General features: G+C 32.9%; 2 protein-coding genes and 1 long non-coding RNA gene across 3 annotated transcripts; all 3 read left to right on the top strand.

The window, feature by feature from the left end:
- Positions 1–7605: 7605 nt before the first annotated feature.
- On the top strand, positions 7606–11921 carry LOC146923196 (cytochrome P450 CYP736A12-like). Its single transcript, XM_085715903.1, has 2 exons — positions 7606–8328; positions 10826–11921. The coding sequence occupies exons 1-2, from the start codon at positions 7633–7635 to the stop codon at positions 11696–11698; spliced, it is 1569 nt and encodes a 522-aa protein (XP_085572029.1). The 5' UTR covers positions 7606–7632; the 3' UTR covers positions 11699–11921.
- Positions 11922–12067: 146 nt separating this feature from the next.
- Positions 12068–13313, top strand: LOC146923197 (uncharacterized). Its single transcript, XR_015012762.1, has 2 exons — positions 12068–12484; positions 13095–13313. It is a non-coding gene; the product is annotated as an uncharacterized LOC146923197 (long non-coding RNA).
- A 10296-nt stretch (positions 13314–23609) lies between these two features.
- On the top strand, positions 23610–24044 carry LOC146923198 (uncharacterized). Its single transcript, XM_085711667.1, has one exon. The coding sequence runs from the start codon at positions 23610–23612 to the stop codon at positions 24042–24044; it is 435 nt and encodes a 144-aa protein (XP_085567793.1).
- Positions 24045–24798: the final 754 nt, after the last annotated feature.

Consider the following 24798-nt stretch of genomic DNA (forward strand, 5'->3'; position numbering starts at 1 on the left):
GAATGGGGGCAGAGGTGGTGGTGAGGAAAGGGTGAGTGATATGTGGGGATAGAGATGAGAGAGAAGGGAAAGAGAAAGACTACTGCTGTGTTGTTTTTTTGCATTAATAAAATAAAGGATTAATTGCACTTTTGGTCCTCGTATTTTGACCATCTCACGAAAATGGTTCTGCCTCTTTCAAGTCGAACAAAATCGTCCTTAAACTATCATGTTTTTTGCACTTTTGGTCCTTACCCCCTATTTGGCCCCCAAAAACGCTGATATGTCATATTTTCAAATGACGTGGCCAAAAAACACATAGGTGGCATTTCCAACATGGAAAATGACATTAACATGTCATCAAATCAATTTTTTTTAATTGAAAAATAATTAAAATATTTCAGAAATTAAAACAAAAACATTTCATGGTCAATTAAAAGATCAAGTTAAATAAATTATGGTTTTCCAAAAATAAATCTAAAAACCCAAAAATATTCATCTTCTTCAATGGTTTTTTAATGGATTCTTCATTGGTCTCTTCATCTTCAACCTAGGATAAAACTCAAACCCAAAAATCATCACAAACCAACACATCTCTCTTTTTCTCTTGTCTCACATTTAAAAATAATAAAATCCGAAATCTGAAATGAAAGAGGGAAAATGGGCTGCTCCAACCCAAATACAAAAATCCCATCTCTAGATTCACCCAAATTAAACCCAAATAACCTCCACCACTTCCAGATCTCTCTTGCAACTTCATTTCTTTCTTTTTCTTTCACAAAGCCATGGACTATCATGTTTATTTGATAGGAATGAATGAGACTGTAATTTCTTTCCTTTTCTTTCACGAAATTGACAGGAGTGAAAGAGACATATCTTTTTGTTTTTGGGTTGTCATGTTTATGTGTTGTGCTGTGTTTTGATTTAAACCTATATTTGGTTAATGATGGTGATAAACATGGATATGCCAATGATGATGTTAGGTGGCGATGATGATGATGGTGGTGGTGAACAATGGTGTTGGTAAGATGAAGGGGGGATGATGAATTGTAAATGGATCTGCCATAGTGTTTGATTTTAAGGATGATTATGAATCTATAGAGAAGATGGATTATAAATGGATGAAGATATGAAGGGATGTTAATAATTTTAGGTTTTGATATATTTTTAAATGTTTTCTATTGTTTAATTGATTTAAATGTATTTTTGAATAATATAATAATTGTTTTTCCATGTATGATTTGCCACATAAGCGTGTTTTTGGACACCTCATCTGAAAATCTGACACATTAGTGTTTTTTGAAGGGAAAATGGGGTTTAGGACTAAACTGCAAAAAACATGATAGTTTAGGGACAATTTTGTTCGATTTGAAAGAGACAGGGCCATTTTCGTGAGCTGGTCAAAATGCAAGGACCAAAAGTGCAATTAAGCCTAAAATAAATAATAAATGCCACATCATCGGTGGTATAAAGACTGTACAAAATAAGAGTGGTCATTGTATCATTTTCCTCTTACTTAATAAGCATCCAATCTCTCTAACTCAACATCTCAGAAAAAAGTTACTAAATAAGTCCTATTAATAGTTCAATGTCTTTGTATTTCAACAAAGTTTATTGATTTGTGTATAATTTATTACGTATGCCTACAAAAATTAGAGAGAGAGAGAGAGAGAGAGAGAGAGAGAGAGAGAGAGAACTTACATAACCACCCTTTTCTATAAGCAACATTTTCTCTCCACAATCGATATGCTTATTTATTCAGGTGCTAAATAGATGAAACACCCACCATTGTAGACGCTCTTAGTGCAGTCCTCTCCATGCTCTTACTTAGGATTTGAATAAACTATCAATTAATTCTTAATTATCACTCTATCTTCAATTTAGTCTTTAAACTATATAAATATAATAAGCAATCCTTAAAATATACTCCTTTGGGTCTTTATTAAGAAGAAAAACAAAAAAAATATCAAAATCAATGCAATCATTAAATAATGTAACTTTTTTAATATTTTTACAAATATACTCTAATAAAAAATTGTGAATTTTTTTGAATATTTTTACAAATATAATCATAAAAAATTGTAAGGGCACAAGTTTATGAAACAAATATATTAATTTTTTGTTGTAATGTGTGCGTTGAATTTAATTTTTGAATTTGTAAAAGAATGCACAATGTAACACCCCGTTTTCCCAACATAAAAATTTCTTAATAAAATCAGAGTAATTCATCGTAAACGGAATGTCACATTTCATAAAAATCATAAATGAATAAATAATAATTTATCCTTCAAAAATTCAATCAACAAAGTACTTAATATCTTGCAGCGGAATTATTCAACATCCAAAAATAGTCTTTGGCACATAAGGCCTCATCATAAAAGTCTCATAAATAGTCTAAAACATCGTAATCAGTTCAATCCAACAACTTCATTAAAAATCTCACAAAACAATACGTAAGGAATAGAAAACAATGTCAAAACTCTCATCCCGTTACGTATCAGAGCACCTAAAGACACACTTGTGAGGAGTCCACTCACGACCACGCCTAATCTTGATTACCTGCAAGTTACCCATACGAAGAGCAACATTTTCAAGCAGAATGGGTGAGATTCACAAAACAATAATATTAAGCATATAATTCAACAATTATATCTAACATCTTAAACTTCATTAACTAGTATCATTACTCTCCCTACATTAGTCATAAACATCATCACATGTCATCAATAATATCACAAACATCATCACATATCATCGACATAATAATCATGAACATCTTCATATATCATCAAACATTAGTCATAAGCATCATCATATATCATCATCATAATAATCATAAACATCACATATCATCTTAATCATAAACATAAACATCATATATCATCTTAATCATAACATCATATATCATCTTAATCATAATTCATCATTAGATACTTCATCAAACATCACAACTTAACGACTTGACTCGACTATGCAACTCTTTCGTCTTAAATCATCTTGACTCGACTATGCAACTCTTTCATCTTAAAACGTCTTGACAATGCAAATGCATGTGGTACCATTCTAGGGCATAAGCCCTCATTGCTATTGAGCATAAATATACTCCTAGGGCATGAGCCCTCGTCGCTATTGAGCATAAGCTCCACGACATAAGCCCTCGTCTTTAGGGGTGAATGACTAGCATTCTAGGGCTGAGCCCTCTTCTCTGACAATGATGATGCTGGACTCAACAACAATACTTGACGACCAACGACTTCGACGACATCGACAAACAAGTTACAACTTTAACGACATAGACAAACAACTTACAACTTTAACGACATTGACGACAAAAGTGGTGACGACAACGACAACAACTTTGCATCATAATCTCATGTTCATCAATCGTAAACAACATCATATAACATCGTATCAAATATCAACAATTCATCATGCATCTTTGTAAAAACATAATAAATTATTAACAACATATTTTCATGCCAAACCAAAGCTACTGGAAAGATATCACAATTATCAACAACTTTCATGTTTATACCAAAGACTAATTCAGAACAGAAACATGTGAAACAGACGCAAAAACATGAAACAGAGAATGCTGTCACCGTACAATTTTGCTAAGACCTCCTTGGATTATTTTCATCATAACTCAGAAACTAAAAGTCATTTTCACGTCAAACCAAAGCCACTGGAAAGCTAACAAAATTATATAAAACTTTCATGTTTACACCAAAGGCCAATTCTGTACCGATCAATACCAGTTTTCGTTTTAAATTAGGAAAAGTTGTGCAGAAAGTCCATAAAAATTCACTGTGACCTACGTGCAGTAATTTGACCATAACTCAAGTTCTATAAATCATTTTGACACAAGACCAACGGCATTAGAAAACTAACATCCATACCTACAACTTTCGTGTTTACACCTAAACCCAGTTCGGAAGTTAAACTTGTCAAACTGAGACAATAAAAACGCGTTTTGCACACTGACAGCAAAATCGCAGTTCAGCTGCGATTTCGCCTTGGGGAAATCTTTTCGACTCCGTTTTCGATCCAATACTCTCCAAACTTGACCCTAATCATTACCCAATGATTACCCTATCATTAGAACACTAATTATTCATCAACCTATTGTATGCAAATTCAAAGGGTTCTCAAATCTATTAACAACCTATTACAATTCTGAAACCCTAATTCTTAAACTCACTGACATCTCATCCAATTCCATGGTTCTAACCTCAAAACTACATCCAATAATCATCCTATGGATTATCTAAGGTTTGTACACAGTTTCTACATCAATCTAACAACTTTTCATCGGTTAATCCTCAATTCTTCACTTAAAACCCTAATTCCTCAATCCTCACAAACTCTTCCTACAACTCGTTAAATCTAATCATTATAATCATACGCATAATAGTATTGAATGCTAGTCTCACCCTTACCTTAACAATCAATGCAGCCTCTTCTCTCTTCTCTTTGTCTTCTCTTCTCTTCTCTCCTTGTTCTCCTCTTTTCCAAAAAGCGGTTTAACGTAAAAACTATTTCTAACCTAAGCTTCCTTATTTATAATACTAAATACTCTTCCTAAATCTGTTTAGGCCCAATAACTCTTTCTTCTTTCTATTCTAACCCCCAAATCTACTTACTCTAATAATTCTCATACTCTAATAAATAATATAATAAAGCCACTTAATAAAATACCAACACCTCACATATTTAAAATAAATCACATAAATAGACTCTAACTTAATAAAAATAATTAAATATCAAAGTGGGCGTTACACACAAAACTTGAGGAAATATTTATATTTTTGGGTTCCTTAACATGTGCCCTAAGGGCACATGTCAGCATGACCCATACAAAAAAGATATCCATTAAATGAGGAGTATTAAAACTATTTAATGTGACTAAGGGACTAATTAATATATTTATATACTACTATTCTATGTCATAAATTGGAGCGAGGTTGATAATTTATGAACTAATTATAAGAATTATTCTTAAAATTTTGGGTTAGCTAGGTTTGGAGGAGTGTTAATGTGTTATTGGGGAAGATGGATGTTGGCTTTATAGTTTCTCCTAGTTTATTGGTGTACCATCTGCCTACAGATCCGTGCATTTGTCTTCACATAGCCAAGGCTTATGATTTGCCCCCACCCCTCAAGAGTTTCCACCACAAATGTCAGTTCTTGCTGTCCCCAGATAATATTTTATCTTAAGCAAAATGAGGAATACAATTTTTTGCTAAAAAAAAAAAGATGTTTATTTCCTACTCCCTCCGGTCACTATTATAAACAAAAATTAACTTTTTAGGTTCATTCAATAAATGATGTATTTGGTCAAGACCAAATACATCATTTATTGAATGAACCTACAAAGTTGATTTTTGCTTATAATAGTGACCGGAGAGAGTATTTAGCTAAGTCCCATATAACTTATCTTTTCAAATTTCCACTAAAAATATCTGACCAATCACCATTCATACCACAAACAAACACATCACTACTTTTGAGATAACATCATGCCAGCTTAGAGCAACAATGATAAATGAACACCACAAATAAAATTTCATATACTCATTCATTCAATACGTTATTAATATTTATTTTTATATTCTTTTCATATCATATCATCAACAAATTTTTTTTTTACATCATTCTTTTTAGGTCAAATGCATCTAAAGGTCCTTTAAGTTTTTCGTTTTTCCCAAAGTGGTCTTTTAAGTTTCAAAAGTCCCAAACAAGTCCTTTTAGTTTTTGAATCGTTTCAAACAAGTCCTATTGTAGATAACATAGTTGGTAATTGCTTCCTTGAACTCATCTTTGGTACCAAATCTGGCTCCTAACACCCACTTAAAATTAGTCATCTTTTTAGGCATGGCAAATGGTGGATAATGCTCTTTGTTGCTATCATCTGAATCATCACCATCATCCGCTAAAAGGACTTGTTTGAAACGATTCAAAAACTAAAAGGACTTGTTTGGGACTTTTGAAACTTAAAGGACTTGTTTGGGAGTTTTGAAACTTAAAGGACCACTTTGGGAAAAACGAAAAACTTAAAGGTCCTTTAGATGCATTTGACCTTCTTTTTATTTTTTATTTCAAGATGTATATACATCTATAAGGGACGTACACAAACCATTAGTTGGAGTACTCATAGTCCTTGACCATAGTACTTGATCCAAACCTTTCATTGTAGACAGGTTTTCTGCAGCAATGATAATATTACTTTCTTTCATTCTCTTTACTTTCACATACCTTATATTCAAACTCTTCTTACATCCAAAGCAAAAAACCATTACCAATAAAAAACCACCAGGTCCTCCAACACTACCAATAATTATAAGATTAATGGTATCTTATATTTTTCTATGACTGATATATCGATATGTGTCGTATATGATACTCGTATGGTGTCCGTGATTAATAGATTCAGCCAAACGACCAACAACCACAACCTTCAAATTCTAGAAACGACAAACATGGTTTTTGTCTTTGACCTTTTGGAAGCTAGTTTACTAAGTAATGAATAAGATGAGCACCATAGCCCTCAGTTACTTGTGACACAATCAATTGAAGCTTAATATTGTTTTAGACTTAAAAGTTCTGTTATAACTACTAATGACAGATCATCTTACATTATTTTTAGCATATTTTTCAGCCATTTTTATTTAGTTTTGATCTAAAATGGTTTTTCGGAATATTTTATAATGTTTTTATTGAGTCATGTATTTCTAGATTCTCCAAAACATAACAATTTTAGGGTGTTTTAATGTAATTCAAGAAGAAATCATACAAATATATTTGGTAACAAAAACAAAAAGTGAATACGGATATAAGATCAAATTAATCTGAAATTTAAATTATTTAAGTTTATAAAGACAAATAGCAACATACATACTTTTTTTCTACAAGAGCAACATACATACTTAATCTGCTAAAAAAACAGAACATACTTATTCTACTAGTGCTACTAAATTACCTAAATTACTCCCTTGGTCTATTATGTATACTATTCATACAAGATATTTTATGATATTTTTCTATTGATACATAAAGATAAACTATTAAATAGTCAGATAAAGATGTTATAAGATTTTTCTTGACAAAATACTTTCAAAATATCTACTTTTAATTATCTTTTGTTAATATTCTTCTAAAAAATGTATTTTTTGTTAATGCCAAAAAATGTGCATATTGTCATGTAAGAAACAGGAAACAAAATCAATCGTTTTAATAATTGAGGGAGTAGGTTGACTAATTAAATGTTTTGAAAACACTACAGTACTGAGCACTTTCCTTTTTCTGTTAAGAAAGTTACACAAACAAACATGTGCACCACCAGTTTCTCAATAGTCATAAATATTTAACCAAAATCAATCAACTTGATAGAGTTTATGGCGCTGGAGAAAAGGGGCCCGTCATAAATAACTCAATAGTCAATACTTTTATTTTCGGGGAAATATCTCACAACCAACAATTCCACAAACACATGTCAAGAAAACAATTCCACAATTGGTCAAAAAAAAAAAAAAAATTCCACAAACAAACAAGTACCCCACCAGTTTCAAGATAATGTGAGATCAACTTGGAGTTCTATATAGTCTTTTATCTTCAACCTTGTTACGTACTTCAACCAAACCATTCATTGTAGACATGTCTTTTGCAGTAACAACAACAATATTTGCTTTTCTTCTCTTCACTTTCATCTACTTTCTATTCAAACTCTTTTCACATCCAAAACCAAAAACCCTAAACCATAAAAAGCCACCAGGTCCACCAACACTGCCAATAATCGGAAACCTTCACATATTAGGTAAACTTCCACATAGAACACTTCAATCACTCTCCAAACAATATGGTCCAATCATGTCCTTACAGCTAGGTCAAGTCCCAGCTATTGTCATTTCATCTTCAAAAGCAGCAGAATCATTTCTCAAAACCCATGACATCGTTTTCGCAAGCCGACCAAAGATTCAAGGATCTGAGCTCATGTCTTATGGTTCCAAAGGGTTGGCTTTTTCTGAGTATGGTCCTTATTGGCGTACTATGAGGAAACTTTGCACTTTAAAACTTCTTAGTGCTTCCAAAGTTGAGATGTTTGGTCCTATTAGAAAGGAGGAGTTGGGTGTTTTGGTTAACACTTTGAAGAAAGCTTCTTTGGTAGGTGAGGTTGTGAATATAAGTGAGGTTGTAGAGAATCTTATTGAGAATATTGTGTTTAGGATGATATTAGGTAGGAGTAAGTATGAACAATTTGACTTGAAGAAGTCTGTTCGAGAAGCAATGACTTTGGTTGGAGCTTTTAATCTAGCTGATTATGTTCCTTGGCTAGGTGCATTTGATCTTCAGGTATGTGTATATAATTAAAATAAAGTATAAATATCGACTTATAGTTACTTTTAAGTCAAATAATTGTCGTGATTGTGCAATTTTTATCATGCTCTTTTTAATTGGAAGATTTTGTTCTCATTTTTCTCTTGTGCAAAAGGTCTATATATTGTGATTGTGAGATATTAATCTTTGTTTTTAGTCCCAAGCATCATCAACGTCATGGTTGTTTGTAACTGAAAAGGGAAATGTTAAATAGCATTAGACTATAGCCATCATTAATAATTGTGATTGGTTATTATGCACCATTATTACCCATCAAGTTCTCTGCGGGATCTTGAGATAAAGTAGTTTTGCAATTTGCTTTAAACCTAAAATGTGCTTTTTGCAATTTCACAAACACAAATTTTGTTATGTATAGCATTTTGATAGAAAAATGGCGATCAAAGAGGAGAAGGAAGAAGATGATGATGAACACATAAAAAACATTCTATTTAGCACAAAGCGTACCGCATTGGAACACCAAAGTCTTAAAAGAGTAGCAATAGATCCAAACCAATAAGAAAAAAAAAAAACCAAAGTCCAAATAAACCAAATGGCTAAGCCGTCAACTATGATAATCAAAAGCAATATTAGCAAATTTTACCATCATCCACCGGTAAGAATTCAACTTGATTTTGTTCAAGAGGTGATAATTAGAGCTTTCTTTATTATTAAAAATCTTGTCGTTATGTTCTTTCCAAATAACTCATGCACAAGAGAACAAAACCAAGTGCATTATTGACCGCCGTGAACAAAATGATCCGCAATTCCAGATGGATCAACTAATGAAATACCAAGCCAACTACAAACAAGATGCCAAATAGAACTGAAAATATTACAAGTCAAGAATAAATTATTTGCTGATTCGCGAGTCCCACAACCACTCACACAAACAATACACTCTATGGACTGTGTAACCTAATCTTTGGTCCAAAATCCAATGCCTATAATCATCAAACAACCTATGACACCACCTCACGACCCCCCCCCCCCCCCCCCCCCCCAAAAAAAACAAAAAAAAAAACAGCGAACATGTCTGCCACTTGCAAACCATTTATTTTTCGTCAAATCAAACAACCTCCAAAACCTATCTCTTAAAGGCTTATCCTCTAACCATCGATCCATAAAACAAATTCACTAATACCAACCTCAAACCAGCCTCCATCTCTAAACCCACTCCATTACGGACATGCACTAACTCCTTCGACCAAATAGACTCGTCCCTATCACCCTCCTTCACACGACCCCCTCATCCGCCTTACCCCCAAACCTCCATACCCCTTTCCCAAACAAACAGTCTCTAGTCAACCCAAAAAACTTTCTTATGATCCTCACTACAAAAAAAATAAAAAATTAAAATAGATATAACATAGGAGAAGATATCTAAGGGAGTCTTGAAGAAGGAAAGAACGTAGACAATAAGAGAAGACATGACATACTTAAAGAGAACCAGCCGACCACCCAAAGATAAATTCTTGATTTTCCACCCTGACAATCTAGCCCTTATTTGAGTAAGCAACAAAAACCAAAGTTTCTATCTATGTGCATCCCCTTATAGGGAGACGGCCCAAATACACAAAGGCCACCCAAAGTTTTAATTAGGTCTTTAAACTATTACTATATATTTTTTGTAATAACCGTTGACTAATGAAAATGTAACAGAATGACCTACTTACACAAATTATATTAGCTTAGGAACCTAATTACAAACTTTTTATTTTTAATGACATATTTCAAAATTCTCAAATATTTAAGAACATATTCAGATATGTGATGCAGGAGGGTTTGCTATTTTGTTTCAGCCTAATTTTCTAGAACTTTCTATTTTGTTTTCAGTTTGTTATTTTAGACCTATTAGGATTTGCTATTTCCCTATTTAAGCTTAAGAGTTGTAACCTAAGAGGAACTTTTATTTCATCAATAATATTTCAGAGACTTTTCTCTATTTTCTGGTGGATTCCGGAACCCTATTTTCACAAGTTTGTCGCTTGCGAACTTGTTCTTTTCTATCTAGGTTTAACACTTGCTAGCCTACGCTTTCGTACTGCGTCAATATGACAGGACAAAATTGAAACCGAAATGATTTGAACCAAAACAACAATAAGCGAAAGTAAAAAAAAAAAAATACTAACTTTTACATGAATAAAAGCAAGAATTTTTAAAAAAAAAAACAAATACTAACTTTTTACATGAATAAAAGCAAGAATTTATTTATTTGAATAGATAAAATATTGTTCAAGAGATGTCTCGGTGATTACTGGAGTTTGACTTTGTAATTTCAAGGAACGGATTCAAATTCAACTAGAGATATTGTAAAATGATACTGTAATAAATTTCATTGTAATAATAAAAAATTAAAAGAGGATATAAAATAATAAAATCATATTTTTGTGTTTTTCGATGCTTTCATGATTTTGATAAATTATGTGAAAATATCAACTTATCAATTGAAATTATTAATTTAACTCTTATTCAGGGTTTAACTCGAGCATGCAAGAAAACAAGTAAAGCACTTGATGAGGTGTTGGAAGTGATAATAACAGAGCATGAACAAACCAATAATGTAAACAAAGCTCATCATGAAGACTTTGTTGACATACTTCTTTCATTTATGCACCAAACCATTGATCTAGGAAATGAAGAAAATCATGCCATTGATCGAACTAACATCAAGGCTATTTTACTAGACATGCTTGTGGCAGCAATTGATACATCTGCGACGGCGATTGAATGGGCTATGTCTGAACTTCTAAGGCATCCAAGAGTGATGAAAAATCTTCAAGATGAGATAGAAAATGAAGTAGGAAATAAAAGAACGGTTGAAGAGAAAGATTTGAGCAAGTTAAGCTACTTAGATATGGTTGTAGATGAGACCTTACGACTTTACCCTGTTGGACCCTTATTAATCCCTCGTGAATGTAGAGAGAGCATAACAATTGATGGATATTTCATAAAGGAAAAGACACGACTTATAGTAAATGCATGGGCAATAGGGAGAGATTGTAATGTTTGGTCAGAAAATGCTGAAGAATTTTACCCAGAGAGATTTATTGAGAAAAAAATGAATTATCTCGGACAAGAGTTTGAATCTATACCATTTGGTTCTGGTCGTAGACGTTGTCCTGGAATTCAATTGGGTTTGATTACGGTAAAGTTGGTTATAGCTCAATTGGTGCACTGTTTTGATTGGGAACTTCCATATGATATTAATCCTTCCAATATGAATATGGAGGAGAAATTTGGACTCACTATACCAAGAGCTCAGCATTTGCACGCAAGAGGAGTGCTAGCAACACTCTCTTTTCAACACTCCCTCCAACACTCACTTTCTAATTGGCTTAAATCATAGTGGGTCTCACATTTTGGAAATGGGTTCCACTTAAAATGGTGGGTCATACATTGGTTTTATCCAATAAGAGAATGAGTGTTGAAGAGAGTGTTGAAAAGAGAGTGTCCCTAGCATTTCTCATGCACGCAATACCGAGTTATCGTTTGGATGATGCTAAGCAAGAATAGCTCCAAGGTTTTAAAAATGAGCTTAATTATCGAGTGGGTCACTTGGTTTGCATCAAGTTTTAGATTCTGAAAGTGGAATTACGGAATCTACTACAAACATAATATCAAATTCTGAAAGTGGAATTACGGAATCTACTACAAACATAATATCAATAGTGATTACATTACATGGTTGATTTTGTGTTTGGTCTAAGGCTATCTCTATATAATACAAAAGGATACATCTATGAGCCATAGTACACTTGGCATCATATTTTTCATCTAGCATTTAATGTTATTCATCTAGCATTTTTCATCTCTCTCATCAAGGAATATTCCTTCTTATTTTTATGTGATTAAAACGGAAATGTTGACTAAAAAATGGATGATTTAATGGCGTGTAAATGCTATTAACTTTCATTACATTTTTTTAATTTGTTTCATAGTCAAACCTGAAAAAATGAACATATTTTTTTTATCCTTCTTCTTTTCCATACGTTTCTTCCAAGCTTTAACACCATTTTTTTCCCTCTTCCGGTTGTTAGGTAGCATATTTTAAATCACGATCATATTTTCAATCACGAAGATATGATATAGTAAAAATCAATTAGATGAAAATCATAGTCTCAAGTGTAACAAGGTAAGTGGATTCAAATATTTTATTTTCTTAGATTATTGACGATGTCGACATGTTAGTGCTGGTTTGATGCCTGTATTTGTCTAATGTTCATAGATGTGTGCTAATCGTTCTTCCATTAGTATTTGTGTACAAAAAGTTCAAACATACTTTTAACCACTATTTAATAGATATTTGTTTATAATTTCAACATTACTTCTCGGATCTCACCATGCTTTGAATTTTTCCTTATAAATATTACTTCAACCATCACCATTCCTCACATCATTTTAACATTCAGTTATAGAATTTAAAATTATTTCAAAATCATGTTTGTTCATTTATAGTTTGTATCCATTTTTTATTAAAAAAAATTGTATTATTTTTCTTCATAGTGCCCATAAATAGTGTTTCATCCTTATTCTCTAAATATTACATATTTGTTTTTGGTTCTTGACTACTTTGGGTTTGCAATTTATTTAAATCTATTATTTTATATTTTAATCCTCTTTCTATCTCTCTATATTTTTATAGTTTTTTTACCTAATTTTTTGTTCAACTTTTCTTCTTTAGCTCTTCGACCAATTGTTCTTTGGTTTTAACGGGATTTTATTGATTTGTTCTATTTTTCCAGTTATGTGGATACAATTAAAGATGAAGCGCAAGGATGCAATAATTGAAGTTTGACTACATGGATTTGTAGAGTTCCTCTCAACAAAAGAAAGAATTTGGAGAGAGTAGAATATTTTATTCAAGCTTTATATTTTAAGAGTTGTATATATTACAAATTTGATTAAAGTGTCTGATGTTAAATGAATTTTAAGTAGTTTTATTTGCATTGAGATTGTAAAAATGCTAGCAGTAATATTGATATTGTTGCAAGTGTCTAACTAATCACACTAATGACGAGTTATGAGTGTTCGAATATAAACCGATTCAAAAGAAAATCATAAATTGGTACAAAAACTGAAAATCACAAAATCTAATATCGTTGCATATGTTTGAATGTCCTTTGTGAAAACCTTTCGCATTAGATCATACTTTGATTTGATTATTCGATTTTTTTTACCTCAAATTGATCGAAACCGCACGGCAAACCCTAGAATGACGAGCCACTATTTTTTTTCTTTTTCTTTTCTTATATGATATGATCCTTTGGTTTTCGTCTTCCTCTTATAATAGTAAATGAAGGGAGTATATTTTATGATGTTGAATAACCCAATGATTTGTGTTCTGTTAGTTCTCTCATTATTTGTAACATTGTTCCATGTTTCTTCAATGACTTTCTGCATCTGCGTCAAAATAAAGTTATGGATATTTAGTGCAACAAAGGTTTAAAAAAATATATTTGTGGATGTTTTTCAAATTAAGTATCGTCAAGCACACAACTGAGAGATGATATCTCTAGGAAAGAATTGTTAGCTTAACGTAAAACTTCGCACAAGCGTACACACCCTTGGTCAAAAAGAAATGCATTAAACTTTTGGAAATACTGACGCTAAATTAACGGTTTTTAACTTCATAGGGAATTAATCCTGTAACAATCATGGGATTGACTTTCTATTATGTTTGATATATCAATCTTTGCTCTTCTACTAATGTTTCTTTCATGATTTTTTTAAAGTTGCAATTTTGGGTTGACTTTATCCAATAAGATGTCGAAACATGACCTAATTTCATTGTTGTTCTTTTTAGCAAAACTTGCAACAAAGCATCCCAACCAAAAATTTTAGAATAGAATCAATCAAAGTATGGACTTCATCTTTATAGAAAATTTGGGAATTAAAGGTAATTTTCACTTTTTTATGTTATGTGGTTACTAATTTAAAATTGAACAAAAAATAAATAAAATTTATGGTGAACCTCCAATTATAAGTGGAAATTAATGACAAGCTGATCGTCGTGAAAATTTCTTTTTTCTAAAGAATCGTTGTGGGAATTTCTATTATAATTATAAATGATTATTACATACTTTTATTTACTAGAATTTCCATTTTTGGTGTATTATCTTTTTAAGAAATGATTATTATATATTTTTATTTGTATGAGATTCTATTTTTGGTATTTTTATCATGGATTATTTTATTAAGGAAATCATCTAAAAAAATTAATCGATTTTTATAATCATCATGTGCATTAAATCAAAATTAAAGAAGATGTTTTATCAAAATAAAAATGAATGACAATTAGATATTTAAATGTTTGAATTTTAATAAGAAAAATGATATATAATTAGAGACTACAATAAGTACTCCAACCCTTATTATACCAATTCATCCATTTTTTAAATAAAAAATTCTATAACCGTTTTTTTATCCTTCATCAAATCAAACCATGCCCATAAGATTATTTTAACATTATTAACCACCTCCCTTTATTTTGGTGAAGCCAAACTGATCATAGAATGGATAATTAATCTGATCAAATGATGAGTCTTTTTATTCTTAGAGACAATCAAATTGAATCACAATTCCATAAATTACCGCATTACTTTTAACATTATTAAATTCATTTTCAGTAAAATCCAATTACAATAAAAACAACATATATATTTCATGAAAGCCTAAAATATACCCCAATAAAATCAAACTAATTAATATAATAAATATTTTGAAAAATAAAAAACTTAAAGGCTAATAATTTTAAGTCTATAACGAAAATTATATTAAATTTATTTTTATTGTGTCTGATAATTGATTGTGTGACTGGATGTGAGTGTAAAACAAACATTGATAGTGTATATCATTTAATCTCATAATTTCCAAAAAAAAACATTTCATTCACTAATAAAAAATAAACAAATAAATAATAATTAAAAAGAAGAAAATTCTCACGTGCTTGACATAAGAACGTCTTTTAATAGATGGACCATAATGATTCTTGGGTATGACATTTAATGCCATTATTAAAAAAAATAAAAGTCGTAGTGAATTTTTTGTTGGTAAATTTTTTTTATGGTGAATGAATGTTAATTTTGTATAAGGTAGAAAAAATCTTAGAGATAAAAGAGCACTCACTAAGTTATTTAGTATTTACATTTGCATACCTCCAAAGATACTAGAAGGGCTCAAAACCTGTAACCTTTAAATTTAAAGTATGTCTTTACACTGCTAGACTAAACCCTCTTTGATGGTCGGTATAGGATAGAGATATGATAGAATATGAAATTCGATAGAGACATGATATGATATAGACATGATAACAAAAATCTTATCATGTGTTTAATGCGTACATGATAACAAAATATCATTATAATTATATAAAAAAAATTAATCTCACAATTAATTAAATATTGTAAAACTGACATGTATATAATTATAGTAACGAATATATATATATTTTCAAACATTACTATCATTATAAGAATGTATTTTGTCAAGTTAGAATAACACATTTGCATTTCAACCAAAGACCAAATATGTAGGATTTTGAAATGACAAAGGTTGAATAAAAAATCAGCTTAATTGCAGTTTTAACTCCCTAACTTTCACAAAGTTACGATTTTGGCCCCCTAAAAAGAAAAAAACTACAAAACGGCCCCCTAAGTTTTGCATCTGTGGCAGTTTTAGCCCCCAATGCCAACTTTGACTCGGTCTACGCTGACGTGGCACCCTAAGTGAGGTGCCCCGTGTTATTTTTTTTTTGTCTTGGGGGGCAAAAACTGCTACAGATGCAGAACTTAGGGGGCTGTTTTGTAGTTTTTTTTATTAGAGGGCCAAAATTGCAATTTTATAAAAGTTAGGGGGTTAAACTGCAATTAAGCCTAAAAAATATTATGAAAGCGAATAAAATCAAAAAACTAAATTTTAAGATATTTTTTTTTTTTTTTAAAAATGACATCCAAATACTTTCAAAATAGTGAATCATAATGTTGATACTCCAAGGAGGAGTCTATACTGGATTTAATCATTAAATTAGTATAAGAGCAACCACACAATTAAGGTTGATAACACATCTTTACTTAGAATGGATAATAAGCATGTATTTTGTTAACTTCACATAACACATCTATATTTTGCTATTGTCAGATCTCATCAAAGACCATAAGTGAAGGAAATGGAAATAATGAAGGTTGGATTAAAAAAAATAGAATTAAAGCAAATGATATAAAAAAAAACTAAATTTTAAAATAAAAGAATCAAGAAAATGACAAAAAAAAAAGATCATTATAATGTTGGGACTTATGTATGGGCCTAAACAGGATAGGATAATCACATTATGCTAAGAGCAACCACAAAAGTAAGATTGACACCACATCCAAATTCTCAAGGTATTAAGTATATGGGGTCATCTTACTTATATGTTCATCACCTTATGCTCTTAAATCTAATGTGCAACTTTAACTTAGATATGACATATTAATATCTATCATTTAACCAACTTGGGTAAGTCTGGTGGTATTGACTTGGGACCCAATGCTAAATTGGCTGGGCTAATTTAGCTTATTTAAAAAATAATAATTATCCCTTAAGTTTGAGACTCTCTGCATATGATCTGGTAGCACAGCTAAATAAGACTAGAGAAGGTGTAACATAGCAAAAAAATGTGGGTTGGTGGTGATTTAACGAAGGAAGATTTTTGTTCTTTTCCTGAAAATGGAGAAAAGAAGAGAAAAAATAAACTAGAAAAATTGAGAAGACATAAAAGGAATTTGAAATGAAAGAAATAATAAGAAAAAAGGGGTTTATGCGTTGTCAGTGAATATAGAGAATAAAGTAGTTGTTGGACGTGTTTGTTGAAGGAGTTAATTTGGACAAATTTTTTAACAAAAAATTAAAATAAAAAATTACATTATTTTAAAAACTCTAACAAGCGTGTATTTTGTCAACTCAGCAGAACAGTATCCAGTTTTTCTTTGTAATCTCACCAAAGACCAAAAGTGAAGGATTTTAAAATAATAGAAGTGGAATAAAAAATATAACCTGAAAGCGAATGACTTCCAATAAATAAAATTTGAGATAAAAAAAATCAAGCAAATGACATCCAAAAACTAACAAAAATGTTTATCACAATGTTGGGATAATATTGAGATTCCTGGTAAGCCTACCTACACTGATATGAATATTTATATTAGGCCAATATCAACCATACAAGTGAGATTGATACCGCATTTTAACAAAAAAACCATAAGGCATTAGGTACATGGAGCATCTCACTTATATGTTGTTGAAAATTTACTCTTTCATCCAATGTAGAATGTACAATCACACTTGACATATTAACATATCTTAATCAAGTGTGCGACCATCCGTGCATGTAATCATGTGACATAGTCAATTAATGTCAAACAGAGACACAACATGTTCAAAAACGTGGGCTGGAAGTGGTTTCTTGAAGGAGTTGAAGGTTTTTGGGTAAAAAATTAGCATTTTAAAATGAGTTTAGTAAACATGTATTTTGTCAAATCACAATCGTTATAAAGATTCTTCTATTTTCAAATCATTCAAAAGACCAGGCGTGAATGAGTTTGAAATGATAGAGGTTGAATAAAAATAGCATGAAAGCGAATGACATCTAAATACTAATTTTTTAGATAAAATAATTAATAAATGACATTCAAACACCAGCAAAGTAATTCATCTTAATGTTAGAATGATAGATGGAGCCTAAATTAGGTTGGATCACTGTATTAGACTAAGAGCAACCACACAGGTGATATTGACACCGCATGTTCACTCAAATTGTCTAATAAGTATGTATTTTGTCGACTCAACATAATGCTTCTACAATTGTTTATACTGTGACCCACCGAAGACCAAAATGAAAGAATTTAAAATAATTAAAGTTAGACAAAGACATTGCATTAAGGTGAATGGCATCAAAAAACTTAAATTTAATATAATAAAATTAAGCAAATGACATCCCAAAACAAAAAAAATATCATTATAGTGTTTGGATTTCAGATAAATCCTACAATGGATTGGATTGTCACATTTGAATATGAGAAACCTCATATGTAAGATGAAAACCACATCTCCATCCGAAACCTAAAGACATTAGGTATATTGGCCATCTCACATATATGTTGTTCAATATCAAAAGTAGAAGTTTCACTCACACATGACACATTAACATTTCTCTCAACATCTACTCTTACAAAAAATGTGAAACTTTAACTCGAATTTGACACATTAACATCTCTCCATTAAGTGTCAGACTCTATGTGCCCGTGATCGATCACCGAAATAAGTGAGAATGATACCACTCCCCCAAAATAAGTGAGAATGATACCACTCCTACTCCACCAAAATGTTGAAATAGGATATAATGCAACTGTTGTGCATTTTGAGTGAGCCAACACTGATGTGGATCCACACGTTTTAAAAAATAGAAATCAGATAAGTGAGAATGATACATCTTCATCCGAAAGGCTTAAGTATGATTTTTTTTTTACTTATTTGTTGTTCAACCTGAACTCTTTTATCAAATGTTAGACTTTAACTGACATTTTCTTCATCTTAATATCATCTCCATTAAGTATGACGATATTCTAGCCCGTGCTTGGCACGGGTGTCCATACTAGTATGACATATTTTTTTTATGGATGTGGCTTATGATGTTTTGAAATTCTTAATCCTTAAAGAATTGGTTGATTTTGTGTTTGGTCTAAGGCTATATGACATATTTTTTTTATGGATGTGGCTTATGATGTTTTGAAATTCTTAATCCTTAAAGAATAAACAATTTTTTTTGGGTAGTGGCCGGGCTTGAACCCCAGACCTTGCATATTTTATGCATTGTCCCAACCAATTGAGCTACCCTCGTGAGGACAAAACAATAAACAATTGAGTATATAGAAATGTTTTCCTTTTTTTAGCTTTTCCTTTTACTTTGCACTTGAGTTCTCAAAATTTAACACGTGATCCGAGAAGGTATGTATGTGAAGGTTGAACTAGTCTTCAACAACATGGCTGATTTTCAATTATACTCTCTTTTGATTATTCTTTCTTCTATTCCTAATGCTTTATTGCTTTTTTGTTTTCTCAACCATTAGTACTCCCTCCTTTTCAAAATGAATGTCGTTTTAGTCAAAAAAATTGTTTCAAAATGAATGTCACCTTCGATTTCCAATGAAATAATAATTTTTTCTTTTCAATTGTACCCTTCAATTAATACTATGTTACACTACTTCCAAAGTATTATTTTTTCTTTAATGAAAAACAAACCAATAGTTGATTAGGATAATTTGGTAAAATTGCTATGACATTTGACTACTTTATTTCATTCCTTAAACTGTGTGCAATTGGCTAAAGCGACACTTATTTTGAAACGGAGTGAGTATTTTAGTACTCTCTATTATAGTTTATTTTCTTCAATTGTGTGTTCTATTTCAAGCTTATAACTCAATAAGCATTTATATCTCAGCCCATAACTTTCATACAAGGTATTCCAAGTGCTTCAAAGTTTTCGATTTAATTTATCTCACAGCATATAACTTTCAAACCAGGTATTCTAAGTTGAAATGCATGGCTCAGATAATATATATAAGAGCAGAAGATGATCGAGGTTCATACAATTGTGGGACTTCGAATGAAATTAATTATTGGTCTTACCAATGGGTGAAGACTACTTATGGAAATGTGTCAATGAATTTAAATAGTTCTAAGTGAGTTATGTAATGCTCCATAAGTTGTTTTGGATGTCTATATTTATTGGTTATTGATCAATAAAAGTTTTAACTCTAGGTTAAAATGAATTATTACACTTGTTTTTATTTAAGTTGGATGATTTATTTGATTTGTGGTGATTTTCACAGGAATATTTCACTAAATCAATTTATACTTATAACTTAATGATTTTTTTTTTTCAAAAAACAAAAAACTTAATGATTTAAAAGCACTAATCTATTAGATTTTTGGGCTTATTTAAGCCTTTTTTTTTGTTACAGAAACATTATTTGTAAGTCTTTTATATTTTTGCTATGAAACATTACGACTTACCCTTATATTAAATATATGAAGAGGAGTATATTATTAAGATTATTGTGTTTAGATTCAACACGTGTAGAGGTGTTTACATGTGTTGAGTTTGAGGTCCGAACCCCAAAAGTGTATTTTCCTGGGTTGAATCTCATGGTCATCCAACCTGCATACTTTTTTATATTGTGGTTTGGATGACTTTTAGTCTCAAAACTGAATCAAACCACACCATGAGCACCGCTATCCAAGAATATAAAATGTGAAAAAATATTTGAATATAAAATAAAACTAAATAATTGATCGGAACTTAAGGCAAATAATACCTTGGGCAAATAGAAATCCACCCTTTATTTTATTTTTTTTAAATAAAAAAATAAAATTACAATAAAATTGCTCTAAGAAGATGGGGTAAAGGTAGTTTAAAACACTTTATATCTATAATCAAGTCTTGTCATAAAATAGAGATATAAAGTCAGGATAGGTCAAACTTTCAAAATTTCATATTAAGGTAAATTTTTAAATCAAATTACTGGTCGTCCATTCTTTCACATAAGATGTTTCGTTAACTTCACCCACTCTGATAGTTCATGAGACTGATCCATTCTAGTCACTATGATCCATCTACTACTGCTCTTTACCAAAACAGTATTGCTCCGTCCCAAAGTAAAATACCAAACTACCCCTATGCATGTTAACATGCGCAAGTACATAATGTACGTAACTTAAGTTACGTAGCGTGACTTAAGTTGCGCTAGTACAAAGTTTCACGTGACTTAAGTTACGCTACGTGTCTTTAGTTACGCTAGTGCAATTCGAGCAAGCTCATGCCTAGGATATGTTGCGTGACTTAACACACGCTGATGCTAGTCACGCAACTTAACTCACGCAAGCACAAAGCCTATTCATGCAACTTAACTCACGCTAGTATTAATGGGACACACGGTAGAACCACCTCACGTACCTCTCTGTATGCTTCCAAGGCTCGTCGTCTAGGACCTGGGCACCCCTCCGCTGGTGGGGAACGACATGCAGAGAAAACTCCAAGAAGGCAGCAGCCACATCTGCTGCGGCAAGAGGCATAACATCAGTAGGAGGTCGGGGAACCCTCTGAACATGTTCGTACTGCCTCAGCACCCGCTCCGGCAAGTGACGCACCATCCTCTGACTGCCTGCCATGATCCATCCGGAGTACCAGCACACGTCATAAAAAGGTGTCGCGTCTCGTCGGTGCTCGTACGACCTCCAGGTGACATGACAATGCTCCATCGAGTCCAACAAGCCTCTGAAGTGGTCAGCATGAGCAAACCCCCTTTGAGGTTTCCATCTACCCACATACGGGTTCTCCCGGTCGTAATCTAAATATTTGGACCTCGGGACCACATGTCTGAAGTGAGCTATAACCCATCCCTGCAAACACAAAGAGACAAAATATATACATGTCATAACAAGCACCTATACATTATAAAATTTATGTTTAACTTAAAAAAAGAGGAAGAAAAATATATTGCCACAAGCAAGCTCATATAACCACCAACTGAGCCAACATTTGCGTCTGAGGTCAGATTCAGCTGCTCATACAAGAATGCAAGTCCCATCGCGCCCCATGACCACGTGCCTATGTTAGCCAAATCCCGAATGGCAAGCATCCACAGCAGACTAACGGTTTTTCTGTTCTTGCCGGCAAAAAGGGTGTAGCCAAGCAAGAGCAACAAAAACGCCTTCACACAGGCGGGCCTAATACGACTCAGCTCCTGCTCCTCCTCCTGTGATAAATCCTCCCCCAGCAAATGGTTGCACCTATTCAACAGGTAGTCATACTGGTCTTTCAGGGCCGTGTATGAGACAGATGCACCAAAATCAGCCACATAATTTGGGGGTGAAATTTTCGTGTTTGTGAAAAGTTGGAAATGGAGGTTCTGTGTTGCTGTGTTGGTGAAAACCAACTTAAGTAACGCTGCGCAACTTAAGTTGCGTTACCGTTATAACTAACGCATGTTAACTTGCGTTGCGTGAGTTAACATGCGTAGGAGCGTTAAGGTAATTTACTTTGTGAATGAGCATTACTGTTTGGGTAAAGAGCATGACTCTTAACAAGAGATCGAGATGGGCTAGTTGCCCAATTTGTCAATAGTTCGCCAACAATCATAATGAGAGTGTTACTTTTCCCACCCTATGCCTTTCCTCGCGCGACCTATTTTTTTTTCCAATTTTACCCATTGTCTGGATTTTGTTTTCCGGATTTCATTGTTAGAAATTTGCAGATATATCCGTATTATATTACCCGGAATAGTGTTTTACCAGAACTTTTGCAATTGTAAGGTCTACAATTCGTAAAAGAAAATGCAAATAAACTAAAAAACATAAATAAAAAGACACAAACATAAAAACAATTCATTTTATTAATATATGAACAATACATTACAATAATTTTCAAGCTTTCAAGCTTTTTAAGCTTATTACATAATATCATAAATCTATTTCTAATCCTATCCTATTACATAAGCTATACCAGTGGCTCCAGCTCTAACTCCAGCCACTGATGAAGAGGAAAGAGGGTGGGAGGAAAGAAGATGGCGGGGAAGAAGAAAATCTGTTGGTGGGGGAGACAAAGGGGGCACAGGGGCCTCTAGGGAACAAGAGACCATGATGGTCAACATGACACCCAGACAAACCAACCTCAGATTCAGACTGACCCCTACCCTATTGACCTATCATATGACCCTTGATGGATTTCCAAAGAGGCCTCTTTCTATGAAAGACCAACGATGGAAACACATCGTTGTAGAAGAGGAGAAGAGAAGAAACAAGAAGGTGTGAAAATTTTTGAGAAAATGAACCATATTTATAGGGGAGGGGGTTGAAAAACGTGTGGGAGGCCATCAATGCCGGTCAAAAAACGTGTTTTTACACTTGACCACAGCCCAAAACATTTGAAAAACGTTTTCTTTGTGGTGCAGACCACCGGCCAAATCTTCTGGTGAAGTCCGGAAGATATAATCCGGATTACGTATTCCGGAAAAAGACAATAATGGGGTGTCCCAAAGTGAAACTTGGGACGTTGTGTATGGTGAGGGTTGGTTCGGATTGTATAATCTGGATTGATTCAACATTGGATTCTTCTGTGTGGCCTGCATTGTACCGACAATTTTTGTGGTTCACAATGCCCAAATACCTCTATAAATAGGGGTCCCTGCTTTCATTACAAGTAAACTACACCAGAAAAAAAAATCATGGAATTCCCTGGCTTTGATCCGAACACCAAGCTAGCGGCAGTCTACTACAACGGTGGAACACAACCCCATCTGTTTAGGATTCGCGACGATGTCACCCTATCCGGGCTGAAAGATGAGCTGGATCAAATCAACCGTCAACTCAACCGCAGAGACACTAGGAGGGTGGTCGGTGTTGAATATCGATGTCCATTGTCCGACTCAACCGGATCTCTACGCTTCAGCCGGATGAAACTCACAAATGATGACGACGTGAGAACCATGTTCTCTGTCTTTGGTCAGCACAGCGCTAGAGGACCGATCGAGTTGGACGCTTCGTTGGTTAGATCTGCTGAACAAATCCTGAAAAGTTTGCACCGGCCCAGAAACTACGAAGAGATCAGGGCTCTGCTGGAGGGACCAGAGAAGGAAGAAGTTAGTTTAGATGATCCGTGATAATGTGTTATGTTTTAATTAACCACGTGTTTTATGTTGTTTTAATTGCGTGTTAGCATATAACCCAATATATGCTTTTCGGATTACAAAATCCGGAAATACATAGGGCGTCAGTGTATTCCGGAGAACGTAATCCGGAATGCTTCAACATAGGATTCTTTTGTATGGACCGCATTGCACTAAGATTTTATGTGGTCCAAAACATCCAAGGACCTCTATAAATACACCCTCTCCGGTTTTGATCTTCAATACCAGCAAAACACACAAACACACCAAAGCAAACCATGCAAATTTTTGTCATCAAGCTGAGGATCTTTCTAATGCCGTCGCGAATGGATGAGTTAACTCTCTATTTGACGGCATTATGAAGATCCTCAGCATGCTGTCAAAAATATATAGATAGTCCTTGATGCCTCTTTGATAGATAGATAACTCAAAAATATCAAGAGGTTTCTATGAGTTAGATCTTGCTGCCTGCCAGATAATATGTCATTTGGCAAGGCAGCAGGACCTAACTCAAAGAAATCCTCTTGAAAACACCTTGTCTTTCTTCATTGTGTTGCAGATCTAACTTCAAAGAAGAGGTTCTTATGAACTCGATAATGTCGGCCTGCCGATCGTAACATGTCAGTTGGCAGGCCGGCAGGATCGAGTTCAAAAGCTCCTCTTCGAACACCTTCCCAAAAGATTCATCATTTATGTTATTATGGTTTTTTTTAACAGTTTATTTGTCTTATGTTGCTTTTATTTATGT

Source organism: Medicago sativa, chromosome 5 (assembly GCF_051527215.1).
Source record: "Medicago sativa cultivar Bolivia chromosome 5, Bolivia_mono, whole genome shotgun sequence".
NCBI classification, from domain to species: Eukaryota; Viridiplantae; Streptophyta; class Magnoliopsida; order Fabales; family Fabaceae; genus Medicago; species Medicago sativa.